The sequence below is a fragment of the Euleptes europaea genome, chromosome 4 (genome assembly GCF_029931775.1).
Source record: "Euleptes europaea isolate rEulEur1 chromosome 4, rEulEur1.hap1, whole genome shotgun sequence".
Taxonomy (NCBI): domain Eukaryota; kingdom Metazoa; phylum Chordata; class Lepidosauria; order Squamata; family Sphaerodactylidae; genus Euleptes; species Euleptes europaea.
In genome coordinates, this window is record NC_079315.1 from 107,772,072 (window position 1) to 107,792,565 (window position 20,494).

At 45.9% G+C, this 20,494-nt stretch overlaps 1 protein-coding gene across 1 annotated transcript; it reads right to left on the reverse strand.

Moving 5' to 3' along the window:
• Positions 1-537: 537 nt before the first annotated feature.
• On the reverse strand, positions 538-14,395 carry SEC11C (SEC11 homolog C, signal peptidase complex subunit). The gene is made up of 6 exons (XM_056848513.1): positions 14,351-14,395; positions 8,908-9,017; positions 5,688-5,837; positions 4,926-5,045; positions 4,196-4,253; positions 538-742 (listed from the first exon to the last, which is right to left on the reverse strand). The coding sequence occupies exons 1-6, from the start codon at positions 14,390-14,392 to the stop codon at positions 689-691; spliced, it is 534 nt and encodes a 177-aa protein (XP_056704491.1). The 5' UTR covers positions 14,393-14,395; the 3' UTR covers positions 538-688.
• Positions 14,396-20,494: the final 6,099 nt, after the last annotated feature.

Sequence of the window (20,494 nt, forward strand, 5' to 3'; positions counted from 1 at the left end):
CTCATCTCAGAAAGCTGGCCTCCGCACTGAAAGCCCGATTCAATAATGCCGCTCTTGTAGAACGGTTCGCCTTGCAACCTACACATAGCAAGCCTATTTACAAAACCCCCAAATGCTTGGTATGAACTCATTCACAAGAGAGGATTTGCATGTGGCTCACCAAAGGAGGACCACCTTGATTAGAGTGAGACCCGGCGGGAGAGGAAGAACAACTGAGTGAGCAGGTCCCCTTTGGTCATCTTTTTATCTGCAGCTATTTTAGATATCATCCTTAATCATGCACATATACAGCAGATCTACTTCACTCACTGGATATTACAGCACCTTCCAATCAACCCTTCCAACGAAGCCCACATGATCACGTTACAGATCTCCTCCACCCCACACCCCACATTTTGCATTGTTCTGGGTTAATGGCAATGGAGTGACCAACACATGAAGAAACCGAAACAACATTGTTAAAGAAACATATTAACGTCGCTGTAATTTTTGGAAGCTGCAGTCTCATTCCCGATGAAACCAACTGGACTTTTGTAGGACGGCGGCATGAACAGGACAATTCATTCTGACAAGACAATACCATTTGCACACCACAGAGTATTATATACAGAAACTGAGACATTTCAAATATATTAGTATATCTTTGTAGATCCGTGTTCCGGGTCGTGCAAGGCAATTCCGTGTTCTTTTATGATTCTCTTTTCAGTAGTACATATGCGCCCATTACAGCCAGGAGAGCATACTGTGAAGTAAATGTACAGATTATTACTGTATATATGTCTCTTTTTTCATATCGAATCTTGGCAACTGCACAATGGGGTGGATCTGACCATCCTCCGAGTAGCCTTCCCCCAGTGGAAGAGCCACTTAAGTTGGAGGACGACTCCTTAGATTGTAGGAAGGCTTCAAACTTGAGCCAAAAGGAAACATGGGGTATAAATATTTTAATACATAAATTACAAAATCAATAAACTTTGCTCAGTGGAGTGATTAGACAGGGGTAGGAATCCACCCGTGTTTCAAATTGCATATTTTCATAAATTAATGTTTTAACATCTAATGAAAGAAAGTGGAGTACTGCCAAAAATTGCTAAATGCTACCATTTGACAACGGGAGCTTTGACTCTCGAAAGCCTAGACCTTGAAAATTTTGTAGGTCTCTAAGGTACCCCTGGACTCAAATCTAACTCTTCTATTGCAGACCAACACGGCTACCCTCTGTAACAACCTGAAAGGATGCTCAGGATGCACAATATTTTTGTGTACGCGGAGCCCCGCTCTCATCCGAAGTGAACTGGAGAGCCTTTAACTGCAGGAGCTCCCTGCAAGCGCTGCAAAGCATTCTGGGCCCTGGATTGGAGCGCGTGCGGTTTATACAAGTAAACACACTCTCTCTTGCTCAAGAGATCTAACATTTTGATTCTGGGTTTGTCCTGACAGCTATTAAAATTGAAACCTCAGAACATCCAAGGATGCACACGATTGAAGAATGAAGAAAATTATACCTCCAGGTGCTCTTCTGCAGAACCAGGGATGTTTTGACGCTGCCTACAGCAACCTTGTTCTGTACTAAGAATTGTGTTGAGCAAAAATGAAGAACAAAGCCTATATGAAAAGGTGATAACGTGAATAGTTTTCTCTGGGGCGTTCTGCTGCACAAGCCTTAGCTAATCGTTGGATTTCTGGAAGCCTGCCCTTCGTGAGGTAACTCTTAAAATGCTGGCGCCCAACTTGCACTGCTGAAACCAAGGCAGAGAAACATCTCATTTTGCAGAACTTCCGACCCTCTGAGGAATTTTCCCACCTGCCATAGAGCAGTCAAGGGCATCGACTATGGAACGGCTGTGTGCTGCAGGGGATTCTGGGGCACAACCTGTGACGAGACAGTCTAGCCTGCTGAGCATAGCTCTCTATGAACCAAGATCATATTCTAGAATGAGCATTTAACATGGGATTGCCTTTTCGACAGTTCATCTTCCATTGCTGACCTTCTCATTGAGGAATTGCTAATGAGCTTTCAGGGACAAAAGGTTAAAAGAAAACACAGCTGGAAAGCCACAGGCTCATTGTTAACAACAGGATATGACGCCGTTGTCAATTTTGCTCATCTTCAACAAGGTAATTCCTGCCCAGTTGAGAAATACGAACTGGGTGCAACTTTTGCAAAAAAACAAACATTCCCTTGAATACCGGTCGATCAACTAATTGTTAGGATTTTGCGCGCTGAGTGCAATCTACCAGAGACTTCTAAAGCACCAGCACCACCGACGGTATCGAATCATAGAGTTGGGAGGGACTACCAGGGTAATCTAGTTCAACCTCCTGCACAATGCAAGAAATTCACAACTACCTCCCCACCACACCCCTACTGACCCCTACTCCATGCCCAGAAGATGGCCACGGTGCCCTCCCTCTCATGATCTGCCTAAGATCATAGATCAGCACTGCTGTCAGATGGCCATCTAGCCTCTGCTTAAAAACCTCCAGGGAAGGAGAGCTCACCACCTCTTGAGGGGTGGTGAGCCCATATGGGCTGCTGAAAAACATATTCATGACCTTGCGCTCCCCATTCAAAATCCCAACTTCACATATACACTGATGGGATCTGTGCTGACAGCGACAGACCAAGAAAGGGATTTTGGGGGGGTAGTGGGTAGCTCAATGAAGATGCCAACCCAGTGTGCGGCTGCTGTAAAAAAGGCAAAGTCCATGCTGGCCATAATTAGACGAGGAATAGAGAATAAAACTGCTGATACATATCGTACTGTACATATCGTACTGCCCTCATACAAATCTATGGTGAGACCACACTTGGAATACTGTGTACAGTTCTGGTCACCACACCTAAAAAAGGATATTACAGAGCTTGAGAAGGTGCAGAAATGAGCAACCATAATAATTAGGGGACTAGAGCAACTGTCCGATGGGGAGCGGTTAAGGGCTTTTTAGCTCGGAAAGAAGGCGGCTAAGAGGTGACATGATGGAGGTCTATAAAATTATGCATGGTTTGGAAAGAGTGGACAGGGAGAAGTTTTTCTCCCTCTCCCATAATACTAGAACACGGGGTCATCTGTTGAAGCTGGAGGGTGACAGATTCAAAACAGATAAAAGGAAGTATTTTTTCACACAACGCATAGTTAAATTGCGGAACTCCCTGCCCCAGGATATGGTGAGGGCTGACAACTTGGAAGGCTTTAAGAGGGGAGTGGACATGTTCATGGAAGAGAGGACTATTCGTGGCTATTAGTAAAAAATGGATACTAGTCATGATGCATACCTATTCTCTCCAGGATCAGAGGAGCGTGCCTATTATATTAGGTGCTGTGGAACACAGGCAGGACAATGCTGCTGCAGTTGTCTTGTTTGTGGCTTCCTAGAGGCACCTGGTTGGCCACTGTGTGAACAGACTGCTGGACTTGATGGGCCTTGGTCTGATCCAGCAGGGCCGTTCTTATGTTCCATGATGTGAAAGCAAGGTAAGCAGCCAACGGATTGCACCCAACGGATTACTGGGTGCACACTGGGAGAGCCAGTGTGGTGTAGTGGTTAAGAACAGTGGTTTGGAGCGGTGGAGTCTGATCTGGAGAACCGGGTTTCATTCCCCACTCCTCCACATGAGCAGCGGAGGCTAATCTAGTGAACTGGATTTGTTTCTCCACGCCTACACACGAAGCCAGCTGGGTGACCTTGGGCAAGTCATTCTCTCTCAGCCTCACCTACCTCACAGGGTGTCTGTTGTGGGGAGGGGAAGAGAAGGTGATTGTAAGCCGGTTTGATTCTCCCTTAAGTGGCAGAGAAAGTCGGCATATAAAAACCAACTCCTCTTCTTCTACTGTTCAAAATTATATTATCTCAGAACCTGGAGCAGCCTCCTAAGAGAGCTTACAGAAGTGGTGAAGCTCAACCATCGTGTTGACTCTGCCAAGTACAATCTCCATTCCGATCTCTGCCTTTTTATAGCATGCCAATTCAAACTCATTTTGCAGTGAACCATATTTTTGTTGAACAAATAATTGCACCCAGAACATGGTCAGGTGGCACGCAAGGCAACAATTTTGCTGGACCTGAGCAGGTCTGGGTGTGGTCAGTGGCCAGAGGGCAGAATGGCTGGGAACGTTTACATATGCTGCCTTCAGTTGTCTGGAAGAAACGGGATATTGGATGTCGAAACAAATGAAACGTACTCTTTCCTTACCTTGAATTTTGGATAGTCATTCATGATTATGGTAACCATTCCAACGTAAGGCAAAAACCTGATTGAAAGAAGTCAAGACAACCATGAACCAGCTTAAAGTAGTGTCTATACCAGAAATCTAGATTGGCAACATTGTCGCCAGTGGGAAATTCTCAGGGCACCTTTGAATGTCTCCCATATTTTCCCTAAAATATCACTTTAAAAAAACAACAGATTTTCATGGCTACAGAGCTTGAGAATCTGAAGGTTGAAATTGCTATAATAAAGGAACAAAGCCAATGCTAGGCAACTACGTTAGGCAGGCCAAGCAGGGAAACCTTCATGATCCCTGTTGAAAAAACAGAATTGATTTTGTGCAAAATAATCCCACATAAGAATTATAGTAATTATTAGCAGCTACAGTTATTGTCCGCCTTGTTCACTGGGACTCAAGACGGATTACAAATATGGGAAGAACTATTCAAGAATTTATACAGCAACTACATAACCCATGATGCAGTCCAACTCTGAACAAAGTACAGATGTTCAAAAGCATCTGGGTTCTACCACTAAAGCAAGAAATTGTATGGCAACCCAAATGATTCTAGTCAAAGTTCTTGAAGAATGAATTTTCCAAGGACACCCGTGATTCTGGCAGGGGAAATAAAATGGTCTCTCATACCCCTACTTAAAAATTACAGTTTTTCCTTCATTACAGAGACAGCAAAGCACAGACAGGAGGATTTCTTACCCTCGCGCTCTTCCTACAACGTCTTTCTTTTCGAGCCAGTTCTGGCCTTCTTTGTACAAGCCTCTATCATCAACTTCATTATTGTCGCCCTTGGTCAGAAATTTGATGTTGCCGTTTTCTCTGCAAGCCAACAGGATGGCAAATTCATTAGCACTTTTGTTGAAAGTCACGCACCAAATGTTTGCAGAACACAAATTGCAAGATTAGATACCGACATGTACAAGCTGCCCTTCCTGAGTTTCAATAAATATCAAAGCATGCTTTGTGTGACTCTTACTGACAGATTTTTTAGAAAACCCACTGTACATCTTCCGTACCCTGTTGTTATTCTACTGCAGTCAAAACAGAAGATACCTGTCCGATTAAGAGGAATTCTGCTGCTTCTAGACCAGGCGGAGAGTCCCTGGCACACAGTTAAAAAGAAGAAGCTACTTAATAATAGAATCTCAGCTGTCAGGGAAAAGCTACATCAATTAAAGGAATTCCGGATGCAACAGAAAGCAGACAGAACTGGCCCAAAGTTTAAAACCAGACATTAATCCTTTGAGCAAGATACTGAAGTTGGGACAGGCCAGAGAGCCATCGGGAAGCCCAGCTAAAGCAGAAACATGCCCTAGGAAGAAACAGGGCTTGTTTTTTCAGACTTTGCCTTCAGGTTTTCTTCCACTGCAAGATATTCGTTCCCTTTAACATCCTACAATTAAGGGCCAAGCAATATCTCCCACACTGCAAAATGCTTAATTTGGGTGTGTGCGCCATTACTTTTCGTGAACCTTGATTACTCTGTGCACGATCGGGATGTCTCTGCCTTCCACTTTAAAAACAACGATTTCTCCGGCTCTGATGGGGTCATCTCGGAAGTTTGTTAAGAACAAGAGGTCTCCCCTGTGAAAAGCAGGTTCCATACTGCCACTGTAACGAAGCAAGGCACGAACCAGATTACACAATCTGCATTACGGGGCAGGGATCCCCTCCCCCAATGTACTTAAAATGCTTACCAATAAAGTACTTTTCCTGCTATTGATACCGCAGAAAAATAAATAAGTTATAGGCAACTGAAGAGGGGCTGTGGCTCAGTGTTAGAGCACCTGCATGACATGCAGAAGGTACCAGGTTCAATCCCCAACATCTCCAGTTAAAAGACACTAGGCAAGTAAAAGGTAAAGGTCCCCTGTGCAAGCACCGGGTCATTCCTGACCCATGAGGTGACGTCACATCCCGATGTTTACTAGACAAACTTTGTTTACGGGGTGGTTTGCCAGTGCCTTCCCCAGTCATCTTCCCTTTACCCCCAGCAAGCTGGGTCCTCGTTTTACTGACCTTGGAAGGATGGATGGCTGAGTCAACCTTGAGCCGGCTACCTGAAAGCGGCTTCCGTTGGGATCGAACTCAGGTCGTGAGCAGAGCTTGGACTGCAGTACTGCAGCTTACCACTCTGCAGCACGGGGCTCCCAGCTGGGCTTGTACTGAGGTTCAAATAGCCACTCAGCCATGGAACTCAACGGTGGACCCTGGACCAATGGCTGTCTGTCAGCCTGACCTACTTCGTGTGACTGTTGTTAGGATAAAAAATAATCTGTACCCTGCCCTGAGTTCCTTGGAAATAATAAAAATTTCCTAGTAAGAAAGATTACCGACCATTTAAGCTTTATTTGGTGCGTCTAGTACTGCAGCACAGCACGAAATCCTTAAAAATAGCAATCGGCATGCATCACTTTTACTACCCGGAGCGCCAGAAGACTATTATACATTTATTTAGTTTTTTGCTGAGGCTTGAGCAAAATATTATTATAGTCCAGCTTGCATATTTATAGTTTTTATCTATGATAGTTTCCTTTTGCCTGAGTCCAAAGAGTTGATCTCGGTATCAGTGCTGCTTCCTTCACACACAAGGAAACTTCTTCCAGCAGAGTCCTTGCCCCAGAGGAAGACTCCAGTAATAAAGGAACATCTTTCATATCAGTATCTTTAATTTTTTATAATAAAGGGTTTTTTTAAATTAGCAATTATACTATTTTATTCAATTTAATATGCTGATTTCATGGTTACCTGCCCTGAAGTAAATACAAGTGGGTTTATAAATAAAAGACTCCAGGTGGAAATGAGCTTTAAGAATGCTATGATACACCAAAAACCTCTATCTAAAAGCATAAGCCAGGGGTCCTCAACGTAGTGCCCAAGGTCGCCGTGGCATCCGCAGACACCTTTCCTGGTGCTCACCAAGTATTTTTAGGAAGTGGGTGGGGCCAGGTGTGGCTTTTGCCCAGCAAGGCTGCGGATTGGCTGTGCAGATTTTTTAAATTATGTTGCTTTGGCAGCAGCTGCCACCACAGCACGAGGATCTGCACTGTGTTACTGAAGTTAAGCTGCAGCAATGATTCTGTGTCTGGCTCCACCTCCTGCGGCAGCCCTTTTGTGGCTGCGCCCACCACACTATGTCAGAATTCCAAAGGTGCCCACAGACTCAAAAAGCTTGGGAACCCCGGCATAAGCTGTGCTGACAACGAACATGTACATTTAACGACACAATTTATTTAATTTTAGTCTTTATATCCCACCTTTGTGCTCAATCAGGGTCACCAGCGATGCATATACCAAGGAGCCAAATTTGGCCACAGCTCCCCCACTTCACTGGATGTACACGTATTTCTTTATTTATTTCATTTATATCCTGCCTTTTCCCCCCAAAGCAGCTTGCGTCATTCGCCTCTCCTTCATTTTATCCTCACAACAACCCTACGAGGTAGGTTAGAAGAAGAGTTGGTTTTTATATGCCGACTTTCTCTACCACTTAAGGCAGAAACAAACCGGCTTACAATTGCCTTCCCTTCCCCTCCCCACAACAGACACCCTGTGAGGTAGGTGGAACTGAGAGAGCTGTGAGTAGCCCAAGGTCTCCCAGCTGGCTTCGTGTGTAGTAGTGGGGAAACAAATCCAGTTCACCAGATCAGCCTCCGCCGCTCATGTGGAGGAGTGGGGAATCAAATCCGGTTCTCCAGTTCAGACTTCATGGCTCCAAACCACAGCTCTTAACCACTACACCACGCTGGTTCTCCTTCAGGTTAGGCCTGAAAGTGTGACTGGCCCAAAGTCACCCAGCAAACTTCCATGGCAATGTGGGGATTCAAAGCTGGGTCTCCCAGATCCTAGTCCAACACTCTAACCATGTTACCACTCTGGCTCTCGCAGAGAAAAGCTCACATTTGCAACCACTTTGTGAGATTCTTCTTAGGGTATCTGGGCATTTTGTGGGTGGCAAACAGACCAGGAAGCTGGGAAAAGCCTGACCATTACAGCCCCAAGTCCTATCCATGCCACCTCAATCACTGTATCACTGAAAGCAAAGAGGACTATGTCAAACTGACCGTAAGAAGATCCTTCTGCCTTCTCAACCCGTGAGCTCCTTTCATTGCTTCAGGATTACGGTTGCCAGTTCTGGGTTGGGAAATACCTGGAGATTTGGGGAGGTGGAGCCTGGGAAGGATGGGGTTTGGGGAGGGGAAGGACCTCAGTGTGGTGTAGTGGTTAAGATCGGCGGACTCTAATCTGGACAACCGGGTTCGATTCCCCACCCCTCCACAGGAGCGGAGGACTCTGATCTGGAGAACTGGGTTCGATTTCCCACTCCTCCACATGAAGCCAGCTGGGTGACCTTGGGCCAGTCACAGCTCTCTCAGAACTCTCTCAGCCCCACCTACCTCACAAGGTGTCTTGTGGGGAGGGGAAGGGAAGGTGATTGTAAGCCGTTTTGAGACTTGTTAGAGAAATGCAGGGTATAAAAACCAGCTCTTCTTCTTCGGCAGGGCACGATACCATAAAGACTACCCTCCAAAGCAGCTGTTTTCTCCAGGGGAACTGATATCTATTGTCTGGATATCAGCTGTAATCATGGGGAACTCTCCAGGCCCCACCTGGAGGTTGGCAACTATATTCAGGATAAGGACTGGGCCCAAATTGGCCAAGGATTTCGTCAAAGACATACCTCAGCACGACAACAATGGGGCTCTCGCTCCCCGTGATCACGATGAGGCCCTTCCAGATCATGAGAGCCGAGGACACAATCATGGCAAAATTTAAGACCTGGTAATAGAGCTGCAAGAAAATGAAAACGGTGCAGTGAGTGCAATCGGTTGATTAAAAATAAAATGCGGGCTCCCCCCACCCAGAAGCCCAGGGTACCCATTTTCTGAAGTTATATCCCAAATAATCTCCTGGTACACCCCCCAGAGAGCTTTTCGCTCAGGGAGCAACAATTTGACCTGTCCTGTCCAGTGAATTAGAGTTGGAATGCCATCTTGCTTCATTGTAATATGATATATGAGTTTTAAAGTTTGTTTTAAGACCTATGTTTTAACTGACGTTTTTATCATTACGTTGTGACCCGCTCTGAGCCCGGCTTGCCGGGAATGAGGGTGGGATATAAACACAAATAATAAATAAATAATCTAAAAATATTTCTCTCCACTCACACTGACATTCGCTCTAAGTGGGACCACTGCAGCCCACCCACTGGGAGACAAACCGTTTGGGATAACAAAACATTTCTGGATTGAGGGAGGCCCCTGCCACTGCTAATCTCAGCTGCCCCCTACTGCACACACGCAACCCCCCTGCAAGTTACTAACCCAGATCTACATTTAATATAACTTCAACTGTAAAAGAGGGTGGGGGGAGAGAGATGCATATGGGGAGAACTATTTTTCCTTTAAATGGATGTTATTGTCTGGTCTGGGGAGAACCGAGCGATGCAAACTCAAATGATTAGTTGGAGGCAAGAGAGACACCGGAACGGCCCCCTGAATTTGGAGATGTGAATATTTGAGAAACTTCATATTCTAAAGCTCTTTTTCCCCCAGCACCATGAATCTTCCCAGGGTGCCGTGTCTTTATAATGAGAGAAGCAGCGGGATGGAGATTTACAAAGCAGAACAATCAACTGTGGATCGTGGAGAAGCGGGGCACGCCGGACAGACCCCCTGCGGAGGGGAACAAAGTGGCTCAGCAGGCAGGAAAAATAGGACGGTCGGCGCCTCTGCCTGCAAAGGGTGACTGTGCAATGCCCAAAGCTTCAGGCTGTCCTATTTTTCAGGGTTCTTTGAAGCCAGATACCGTCTTTCAAAAAGAAAAGGTACACAGACCCCCTTTGGTTTCATAAGAAATCTTATATAATTTGGCTAGGGGTGTGTGTGTTATGTGCTATCAAGTTACTTCCGACTCATGGCGACCCTATGAATGAATGAATGACCTCCAAAATGTCCAATCGTTAGGTCCTGCAAACTGAGGGCCATGGCTTCCTTTACTGAGTCCATCCATCTCCTGTTGGGTCTTCTTCTTTTCCTGCTGCCTTCCACTTTTCCTGGCATTAGATAGAGGTCTATAAAACTATGCATGGTTTGGAGTGGACAGGGAGAAGCTTTTCTCCTTCTCTCATAATGCTAGAAAGCGGGGTCATCTGTTGAAGCTGGAGGGTGAGAGATTCAAAACTGATAGAAGGAAGTATTTCTTCACGAAACACATAGTTAAACTGTGGAACTCCCTGCCCCAGGATGTGGTGATGGCTGCCGACTTGAAAGGCTTTAAGAGGAGAGTTGACATGTTCATGGAGGAGAGGGCTATTCATGGCTACTAGTCAAAATGTATACTAGTCATGATGCATACCTATTCTCTCCAGGATCAGAGGAGCATGCCGAATATATTAGGTGCTTTGGAACACAGACAGGACAATGCTGCTGCAGTCGTCTTGTTTGTGGACTTCCTAGAGGCATCTGGTTGGCCTCTGTGTGAACAGACTGCTGGACTTGATGGGCCCTGGTCTGATCCAGCATGGCTTTTCTTATGTTCTTATTACTGTCTTTTCCAGTGGCTCTTGTCTTAATGTGACCAAGGTATGATAAGCCTCAGTTTAGTCATTTTAGCTTCTAGGAAGAGTTCAGGCATGACTTGATCTAGAACCCACTTCTTTGTCTTTTTGGAGGTCCATGGTATCCTTAAAACTCTCTTCCAACGCCACATTTCAAAGGAATCAACTTTCTTCCTGTCAGCCAGTTACAAGACTGAAACTGTGCACCGGGGAGCAGGCCAAGAAAGTCCATGCACTCAAAAGTCTCTGAGTATCAAGCTTTTGTCATGCGTTGCAATTCTTCGTAAAGCCGCAGCACAGTGGTTGAGTGTCTGCTTGGCCTGCAGAAGGTCCCAGGTTCAATCCCTGGCATCTCCAGTTGAAAGTCTGGGAAAGGCTTTCCACAGTCCGACCCCAGAGAGCCACCCCCAGTCAGAGCAGACAATACTGAACTTGATAAAACTACTTTATTCTGAAGTGTTCTATGTGCTTGGGTCAGTTCACAAGTGGAGGTATTTTGCTTGACAACATGTAACTGAATGCATGAGCCTGTTCCAATGAACCAGAGGGAGGGGAAGCTCTAAGGTGTGGCGTTTGACCTGTGATGGACCATGTACATGTGGGAGACATCCAGATGTGAACTCTTTGAGCTACTTGACAGTGCAATCCTGTGCAAGGTTCCTGGAGTCATTCTGCATAGGATTGCACTTTCCAACAACCAGACTGTGGGTTTTGCAAATGGATCCACACAGATCTCAAAGGCTGTCCTCGACAAGAGCCAGGGCCTTTTTGGTGGAACTCCCAAAACATCAGAGCCCTGCGGGACCTTAAATACTTCCGCAGGGCTTGTAAGACAGAGTTGCTCCAACAGGTCTACAACTGAGGACAGTAGTGGATGTCATCTGTGCTGGCCTCCCTACCTTCCCCCCATCTTTGTTCTAGCTAAGTTCATGATCTTAGCCAGTGTGGTGTAGTGGTTAAGAGCGGTGGACTCTGATCTGGAGAACAGGGTTTGATTCTCCACTCTTCCACAGGAGCAGTGAACCGGGTTGGTTTCCCCACTCCTACACATAAAGCCAGCTGAGTGATCTTGGGCGAGTCACAGCTCTCTTAGAGCTCTCTCAGCCCCACCTACCTCACAGGATGTCTGTTGTGGGGAAGGCGATTGTAAGCCGGTTTGATTCTTCCTTAAGTGGTAGAAAAAGTCGGCATATAAAAACCAACTCTTCATCTTCTATGGGGGAAAGTCTGGCTGCGATACTTCTCAGTGGTAACTATTTCCATTGTGCCATCTGTTGTTTTAGTATGATCATTTATGTTTGTTTTTAGGAATATGTATTATGATTGTGTCTGTACGCTGGTTTTAATGTTCTTACCCACTCTGCGCCTGACTTGGGCCAGGGAGGAAATTTAAGATAATAAATAAATAACATGCAGCGCAGTGGTTATGGAGCTGTTCCAGCCAATGCGCAGATCATGCTACATCTGCTATGCTACCACCAAACGGGGGGGATGCAATACAGGTGATGGGAAGGTAAGTGTAAGTTTGAGCCGCTTCATCACACACAGCCTAGTTTGTAATCTCTGACCGAGTCAAGCAAACCTGTGCAGGTTCACTTGACCCAAGTTCTTAAACCAAGGATTGAGCTGTGTGAATCGTCTGCTTCTGGTTTTGTGTGTGTAATGTGCTGTCAAGTCGCAGCTGACTTGTAGCGACCCAGTAGGGTTTTCAAGGCAAGAGACTAACAGAGTTGGTTTGCCATTGCCTGCCTCTGCATAGCAACCCTGGTATTCCTTGGTGGTCTCACATTCAAGTACTAACCAGGGCCAACTCTGCTTAGCTTCTGAAATCTGATGAGATCAGGCTAAATGACTAAAACATGCAGGGATAACAACCTGCAAAGCATTAATTACAACTTTGCATCTGCAAAGCTTGCCTAATATTGTACTGGCAATGACATATATTCATTGTTATTAATTTGATAAAACTATGCATCTTTAGAAAATTTTCCACAGATAAATTAAACACTGGACGTTTTCCCACTCCATTTCCCTTACTTTAATAACAACATAATAAAATACACTATTTTTTCCTCTTACCAAAAGAGTCTCTCTTGAGCAAGTCTAGAATTATGAATTTTTTTTAGCATCCTAATTACAATGGACACAATTTTCCCCTTCAAGGAACCTCTGGGCATCTAAGAAACCATTTCCTTAAAAGATTCCAGTACACAGCTGTACTAAGATTCAAATCGCAACGGGAGACCAAACAACAAAAAAAGACAGAACTCTGGAAGTAAACGAACTGAAATTCTTCTCAGAGCCTGTTTTTTGTCCAAACACCAGGATTTTCAAGAGGTAGCCTTTTCACCCCCTCACTTAGGGAAATAAGAAAACTGAACAGTAATGTACGGTATAAAAACAATGTATGTTGCATAAGTAACATATATCATAAAAAGAACTAATAAAAAATAAAAAGAACTAATAAAAACAAACTGAACAGTAAACGATATATCAAAAGTTCTACAGTTCTGCCTCTTCCACGTTCTAAAAAGGTCAAATATGCAAACCAGGTGCTGCACTCAAGTATGATGTGGCCTCCAGTGATTGCATGGCTCGGAGCAACCCATTTCCTTCCCTGACAGATTAGATCTTGCTTGAAAGGAAGTGCAATTTATACATCTGGTTTTGAGGCAGTGAAGGCAAAGTGTGCTTTTCTTAAATGCAGCAGGCATGTACAAGCAATGCACACAAAATTCAGCACTCAAGACAATCCTTGGCTTTCATTTACTTTTAAAACAGGTTTCTGGCCCTTTAGACAGCAAAGAGGCTTCATTAACACTTAGGGAACTGTCAAGCCACAGAGCTAAGAAGGATTTCCAGAGGTCGAGAGGCAGAGTTACACACATAAACCTTTCCACCTTCCTACAACTACAAGAGAAACATTATGCGCAGTAAGCAAATTTTCAGCTTCTACTGATTACAAGAATAATTGGTTTTTATATGCTGACTTTCTCTACCAAGGAAGAATCAAACCGGCTTACAATCACCTTCCCTTCCCCACAACAGACACCCTGTGCGGTAGGTGGGGCTGAGAGAGATGTGATTAGCCCAAGGTAACCCAGCTGGCTTCATGTGTAGAAGCGGGGAAACAAACCCAGTTCACCAGATTAGCATCCACCGCTCCTGTGGAAGAGTGGGGAATCAAACCTGGTTCTCCAGATCAGACTCCACCGCTCCAAACCACAGCTCTTAACCACTACACCACACTGGTTCTCAAGAGCTACAGTGCAATGCTAGACAGAGTTACCCCCTTCTAAGTACTCTGGGCTTAGAAGGGTTACCTTTGTTTAGGATTGCACCATTAAGTTTTGTAATTACTTTATCTTGGAGGGAACTTTCCCCCCTCCATTCTGGTGCACAGTCCCAAGCCATTTGAGCTTTGAAGTCACTGGATTCTACCCAGGACTTAAATGACCTCCAGCAACCCACACCAATTGGGAAGTGCAGAATTTTGCAACACCACCAAAACCCACCTAAACGCACACTCACAGCATACACAAAAATAAGCACCCTTCTACTTTACCTGGCGCTTGTTCATTCGCCGCAGGTCCCCAAAGAGATCCATGGTTAAAGCTGTCCGTGGAGCAAATGAAGACAGGAAAAAACAAAAGATCAATAAATGGGGGGCAGGGGGAGAGAGCACTATTTCAAAGTAGAGTAAGCTGGGAAGAATAGCAAACTATTCCAGACTCATCTTTCATAAAAGAGGTACAAAGAAGACCTATAATGAGCCTTGGGACAACAGAATACTGAACCTTCAACTATCTAGCTGAATTTAGTAAACTGTACACTCTGAATTTCAGGCCTCCTACCTGTAACACAGGAATATCACAGTATTTCTTTTACATTCCTACAAAGACAGGTAAGACAAGCCTGTCAACTATCTTTATGGCTTTGTTAAGCTGCCTTGGGTACAAACATCCTCAATAAAATATCAGTAGTTCAAACAAGCAATGGTGTGTGTAGTTATGACAAGCCCCTCACCTCACAAAGCACAAAACATAACAGAAATTAACACGAATCTCGTGGTACCATAAAGGCCAGCTTGGTTTTATGTCAGCATAAGCTTTCCCACCCGAGAGCCCACACCTTCAGACACAATGAGGGAACCCTCATCCACTGTATCGGAAGAAGGGGGCTCTGACCTACAAAACCTTATGCCAGAAGATAGATCACGATGGGTAGCCGCATTAGTCTGTCAATCGCAGTAGAAACAGAAAGAGTCCAGCAGCATCTTAAGGACTAACAAAATTTCTGGCAGGGTATTGAGCTTTGTTGAGCCACAGCTCACTTCTTCAGATACAACTAGAATGGAAGTCAATCTATCCTTAAGTAGAGAAGAGTGAATTGGACACAACATGGCAATCTGAAGAAGTCAGCGGTGGCTCAGGAAAGCTCAATACCCTGCCAGAAATTTTGTTAGTTGTTAAGGGGCTACTGGGCTCTTGCTCTTTTCATGCTAGGAGGAAAGTGTTAAGTCTTCAAGATGCCACAAGGCTCCTGTCTGGCAGCACAGGGCGAGAACGCACGGGAGGTTTTGCCTTGGATTTGCTGCTCTCTGGATGCCCATTTTCCCCATCTGAATCCTCAAAACTCTGCATGGGGGCTTATTCTTGAGTTTTGAGAATTGGGATGGGGAAGATGTGCATTTGGAGAGTGGCAAATCTGGGGCAAAACCTCCCATGCGTTTTCATAAAGGCGGGGGGGGGGGTTGAGAGTGGGGCAACGCGGGGAGAGCAATGCGATGTGCATGCTGCAGGCTGGCAAAGAGAAGCAGGGGGTTTGGAGGGAATGGAAGAGATTAGGGGGGTACCATGCGCCCTCTTTCTGTCTCATACGTATCTTTGCGGTGAAGTCCCCCAAACTTGGGGAGGGGCCGTGGCTCAGTGGTAGAGCATCTGCTTGGCCTGCAGAAGGTCCCAGGTTCAATCCCCAGCATCTCCAGTTAAAGGGACTAGGCAGATAGGTGATGTGAAAGACCTCTGACTGAGACCCTGGAGAGCAGCTGCAGGTCTGAGTAGGCAATATTGACTGTGATGAACCAAGGGTCTGATTCAGTATAAGGCAGCTGCATGTGTTCATGAGTTCACAGTAACACAGCCACTGAACACATGAAGCTGCCTTATACTGAACCAGACCCTTGGTCCATCAAAGTCAGTATTGTCTACTCAGACTGGCAGCAGCTCTCCAGGGTCTCAGGCAGAGGTCTTTGACATCACCTACTTGCTTAGTCTCTTTAACTGGAGATGCTGGGGATTGAACTTGGGACCTTCTGCATGCCAACCAGATGCTCTACCACTGAGCCACAGCCCCTCCACATCTGACCAAGTTCTCTTACAGGATTAAGACCTGCAAGATGCCGGAGTCAAACCGGCAGCAGCTCTCCAGGGTCTCAGGCAGAGGTCTTTCACATCACCTACCTGCCTAGTCCCTTTAACTGGAGATGCCGGGGATTGAACCCGGGACCTTCTGCATGCCAAGCAGCTGCTCTACCACTGAGCCATAGCCCCCTCCCATAAATATGTGTCATTTAGCCCTGAGAAGCTTTGTTCTAGTTGCCAGTTGCAGAAGCCACTAGTCCACTGCACTTGAGCACATGAAGCTGCCTTATACTGAATCAGACCCTTGGTCCATCCAAGTCAGTATTGTCTACTCAGACTGGCAGCGGCTCTCCAGGGATTCAGGCAGAGGTCATTCACATCATCTACTTGCCTAGTTCTTTTAACTGGAGATGCCGGGGATTGAACCTGGGACCTTCTGCATGCCAAGCAGATGCTCTGCCACTGAGCCACAGCCCCACCTCTCAAAACTATACATGGGGGCTTATTTTTGCACCCCGTCTTTCCAAGCGCCCCACCCAACCTGCAAGGAGCTACAGCCCTGAGCCCCCAACCTGTTTGCTGCCCACCCACCCCCCCAAGAAAAGTGCAAAAAGGGCTAGACCCCTTACCCACCAATTTTCCTTCCTCCTTGTAGGATGAGGCAGGGTTGGGGCTTCCGCAGAAGCCAGGGTGGACCAAGGGCCTGCTAGAGCCCCCTATCCCGAGGTGGGGGTCCCCTACTCCCCCCAAACCAGCCCCAGCAGCTGCCTGGCACTAAAGACCATTCACCCTCCCCAGGGCAGCTGGTTCAGGAGGGACACCCTCGCAGGCACCCTCGTGTTAGCCCGGGCATCCTGGGAATTGTAGTTCCGGCCCTCTCCGCTGTCACAGCAATCCCGGCACAGGCTTAAGGCCCCGGAGACTACATCGTCCAGAATGCAACTGCGACGGGAGAAGGGTCCTTTCGTCTTCCGGGCGTGGTGACCGCTCCGTTGCCTGAAATATCGGAGGGTTTTTCCCCAGGCAAGGAAAGGAGGAGTCAACAAACCAGCAACCCTCGGCGCAAACGGAATGAAATAAGAGGGGGTTCAATAGGGAGACCAACTGAGACGGAGATGAGGCAATGTGTTGGACGGCTATACGTTGGAGAGGTTTCTGCTAAACCGTGGACGTCGTTCATTGGTGAGAGGGGAAAAGACGGGGCGTGGCCAGGGCTGCAGAGCTCGGAGGAGGGGCTAAGAGGAAACGGGCGTGGCTATGCAAATAGGTGGCGGCGGCATCAAAAGTCTGAGAGTGCTGTGACGCTTTGGGTTTTTTTGTTTTAGTGTAATTTTTTTTATTTTTATAATCTCAAACAAAACAAACAAATACAATAATAACAAAAAAACATAAAGAGAAAATACAAAAAGAGTATCAATTATAATTATACAAAGTTATAAAGTTCAACAAAGCAAAAATACCCTTTTGACCCTCCACCCACCTTAAAAAAGTGACCCATCACCTGACTTCCGCAGAAGTGTCTAAACAGTTTTGAAAGTTATTAATAGTAATATTAGAAAAGTAAATAGACTTGATTCCATAACTCACTAACTTAAATAGTAAAATCCATTTTTGCCAGTTTGTCCCAATATGTGATGGCCTTTGCCCAAGTTTTTTTTTAATTCTTCCATATCGTTTCCATGTAGGAATTCTGTTAATTTGGCCATCCTCATATACGTCCATAATTTCTCTCTCCCGTCACGAATTGAAGGTTGCTTTGACGCTTTGGACACTAAACGATGTTTTATATTGCAGCGTAACGTTTTTGTACATTAGCGATCTTTAAGTTGCAATGTAGTGGGTGTCTAGCATTTTATTGTTTTTTTATTATTATTTACCTTGTTTATGCTCCGCCTTTATCCCCAAAGGGAACCCAAAGCGGCTTACATAATTCTCCATTTTATCCTCACGACAACCCTGTGAGGTAGGTTAAGGTGAGAGTGCGTGACTGGCCCAAGGTCACCCAGCCAGCTTCCGTGGCAGAGTGCAGATTCCAATCCAGGTTTCCCAGATGCAAGTCTGACACCATGCAGGCATCAATACTGGGAATGGAACCGGGGACCTTCTGCGTGCTAAGCCGATGATCTTGCACTGAGCCACAGCCACTCCCCTGAGATAACTACTTGTACATCTCATACTAAAGCATTTTGCGGGAAAATTGAAAGTAAATTCATAGGGCCAGGCAGTAGGTGATATGAGACACCTCTGCCTGAAACCCTGGAGAGCCACTGCCAACCTGAGTAGACAATACTGACCTCGAGGGACCAAGGGTCTGATTCAATATAAGGCAGCTTTATGTGCGCATGTGTTCATGTGTGAGTGAAAGAGGCCTTTCCATGCCACTTTTGGATCCAGTTTATGTCTGTTATGATCCCAGTTCAATTCTTGACTTTTTCACAATAAAGATACACAATAGCAGAGGTGGAAAATCAAAGCAGAGATCCTCTGAGTTGACTATTGAAAAGCAGTTGCCAGTTCAGGTAGACGGTGTTAAGCTGGAAGGATCAATTAAGAAGAAGAGTTGGACTGGCAAAAATGAATTTTACAAGTATAGTTAATGAATTATAGATAAAGTGTAATGTTGTTTATATAATAACAGTATAAGGTAATTTTAAATATTGTCAGAATACTTCTCCGGAAGCCCATTGGTGGTGGGATACACATTTAAGATGGGTGGTGGGTATTTGGGCACTGTTTGTTCTATAATATTATAATAGATGATGTAAAACTGTAGTATAAGTGCTCCTTTTGTGTATTTTTTTCTTTTTATGTGACTTATAATTTGTTTTTTCTCATAAAAACTAATAAAATTTATATAAAAAAAGAAGAAGAGTTGGTTTTTATATGCTGACTTTCTCTGCCACTTAAGGAAGAATCAAACCGGCTTACAATCCCCTTCCCACAACAGATACCCTGTGAGGTAGGTGGGGCTGAGAGAGCTCCAAGAGAGCTGTGACTAGGCCAAGGTCACCCAGCTGGCGTCATGTGTAGGAGCGGGGAAACCAACCAAGTTCACCAGATTAGCATCTGCCACTCATGTGGAGGAGTGGGGAATCCAACCCACTTCTCCAGATTAGAGTCTACTGCTCCAAACCACCGCTCTTAACCACTACGCCGGTGCTGAGCTGGAAGGATCAATTAGTCTGTTGCTGGAATCTAGTGTGTGTTGGGGCATGGGGCAGGAATCAATAATTCACAACAACAAGTAATTATCTGCAAATTAAGCTACCAGAATGTGGGAGATTTGGATATGCCACCCCTAATCTGACTTGTGGCAAAGTATCTCACACCTTTCTGCCAGAGCTGGGGAAGCCGTCATGCGAAGCCTGGGCTAAACCCTGAAGGAACATTGGCGCTTGGATGTTCGGTGACTGAAGCGGGCCAGCAACTAGAGCAGGGGTGGAGAACCTTTTTTCCGCCAAGGGCCATTTGGACATTTATAACATCATTCGTGGGCCATGCAAAATTATCAATTTAAAAATTAGCCGACCAAGCCCCAAGCAGGCAGCTGCCTCAGATGACCCCCCCCCCGGGGCACGGGCAAGCAGGTAGGCATCCAACTGGTGGTGCACTCACCCACCTGGTGGCACAGGATGGTCTGTTGCACCAGCCAGGCGTGGCCGTCCAGCCACATGCCGAAGTTGCTCCTGCTCCGCATGGTCGAGCCAGATTCTACGGCCAGCTCCTGCTACCTCTGCCTGCAGGGGTGAAATGAGGACACACTGGCTAAGAACTCACCCCCTCTGTGCATTCTGGCCCTGCCCCCTTTAACCCCTCCATTGTCGCCAGTTTCGCCCTCTTGTAGTACAGAGGGAATATGTTTCTCCATGGCCCGGGTGGGAAAGGGTTAACACAGTTTCTTGGGCGGTCCTAGCAGCTCCACAGCTAACGACTCTTCTGCAAGGGGGGGAAAGGTTCCTTTTCTCGGCAAAACAAACTAACATCCGCCCTGAATAGAGGCTATTCCTGTCCGTGGGAAGGGGCGGATCGCCAGTCTTAGATCCTTCTGAGCTAAAGATCTGCCAGGACCCACGAAGGGCCAGACCAAATGATTTTGCGGGCCTTAAACGGCCCCCGGGCCTGACGTTCCCCACCCCTGAACTAGAGAACGTTGAGGAGTGCAGTGTGCTGCGTGTTTTATTTTGATGTTTGCAGGGTTTGTCTCCAGTGGGGCTGCCTGCTTTCATGAAGACTGATCTTGTTTTTCCACTTGGTTCTGATGTGACCATCTTTCCTTCCTAGCCTTCAGAATGCAAAGTACACATTGGATAGTAATCATTTTGCTATTTAAAAAAATATCCCATGGA

Bases quoted from the DNA above. Each gene is read 5' to 3' on its own strand.
- SEC11C (XM_056848513.1), bottom strand. From the start codon at position 14,392: ATGGATCTCTTTGGGGACCTGCGGCGAATGAACAAGCGCCAG. The intron at 5,838-8,907 runs GTATGTCTTTGA...GCTTCGTTACAG, and splicing joins CCCATTGTTGTCGTGCTGAG to TGGCAGTATGGAACCTGCTT. The intron at 5,046-5,687 runs GTAATGGCGCAC...GTTGGCTTGCAG, and splicing joins GTAATCAAGGTTCACGAAAA to AGAAAACGGCAACATCAAAT.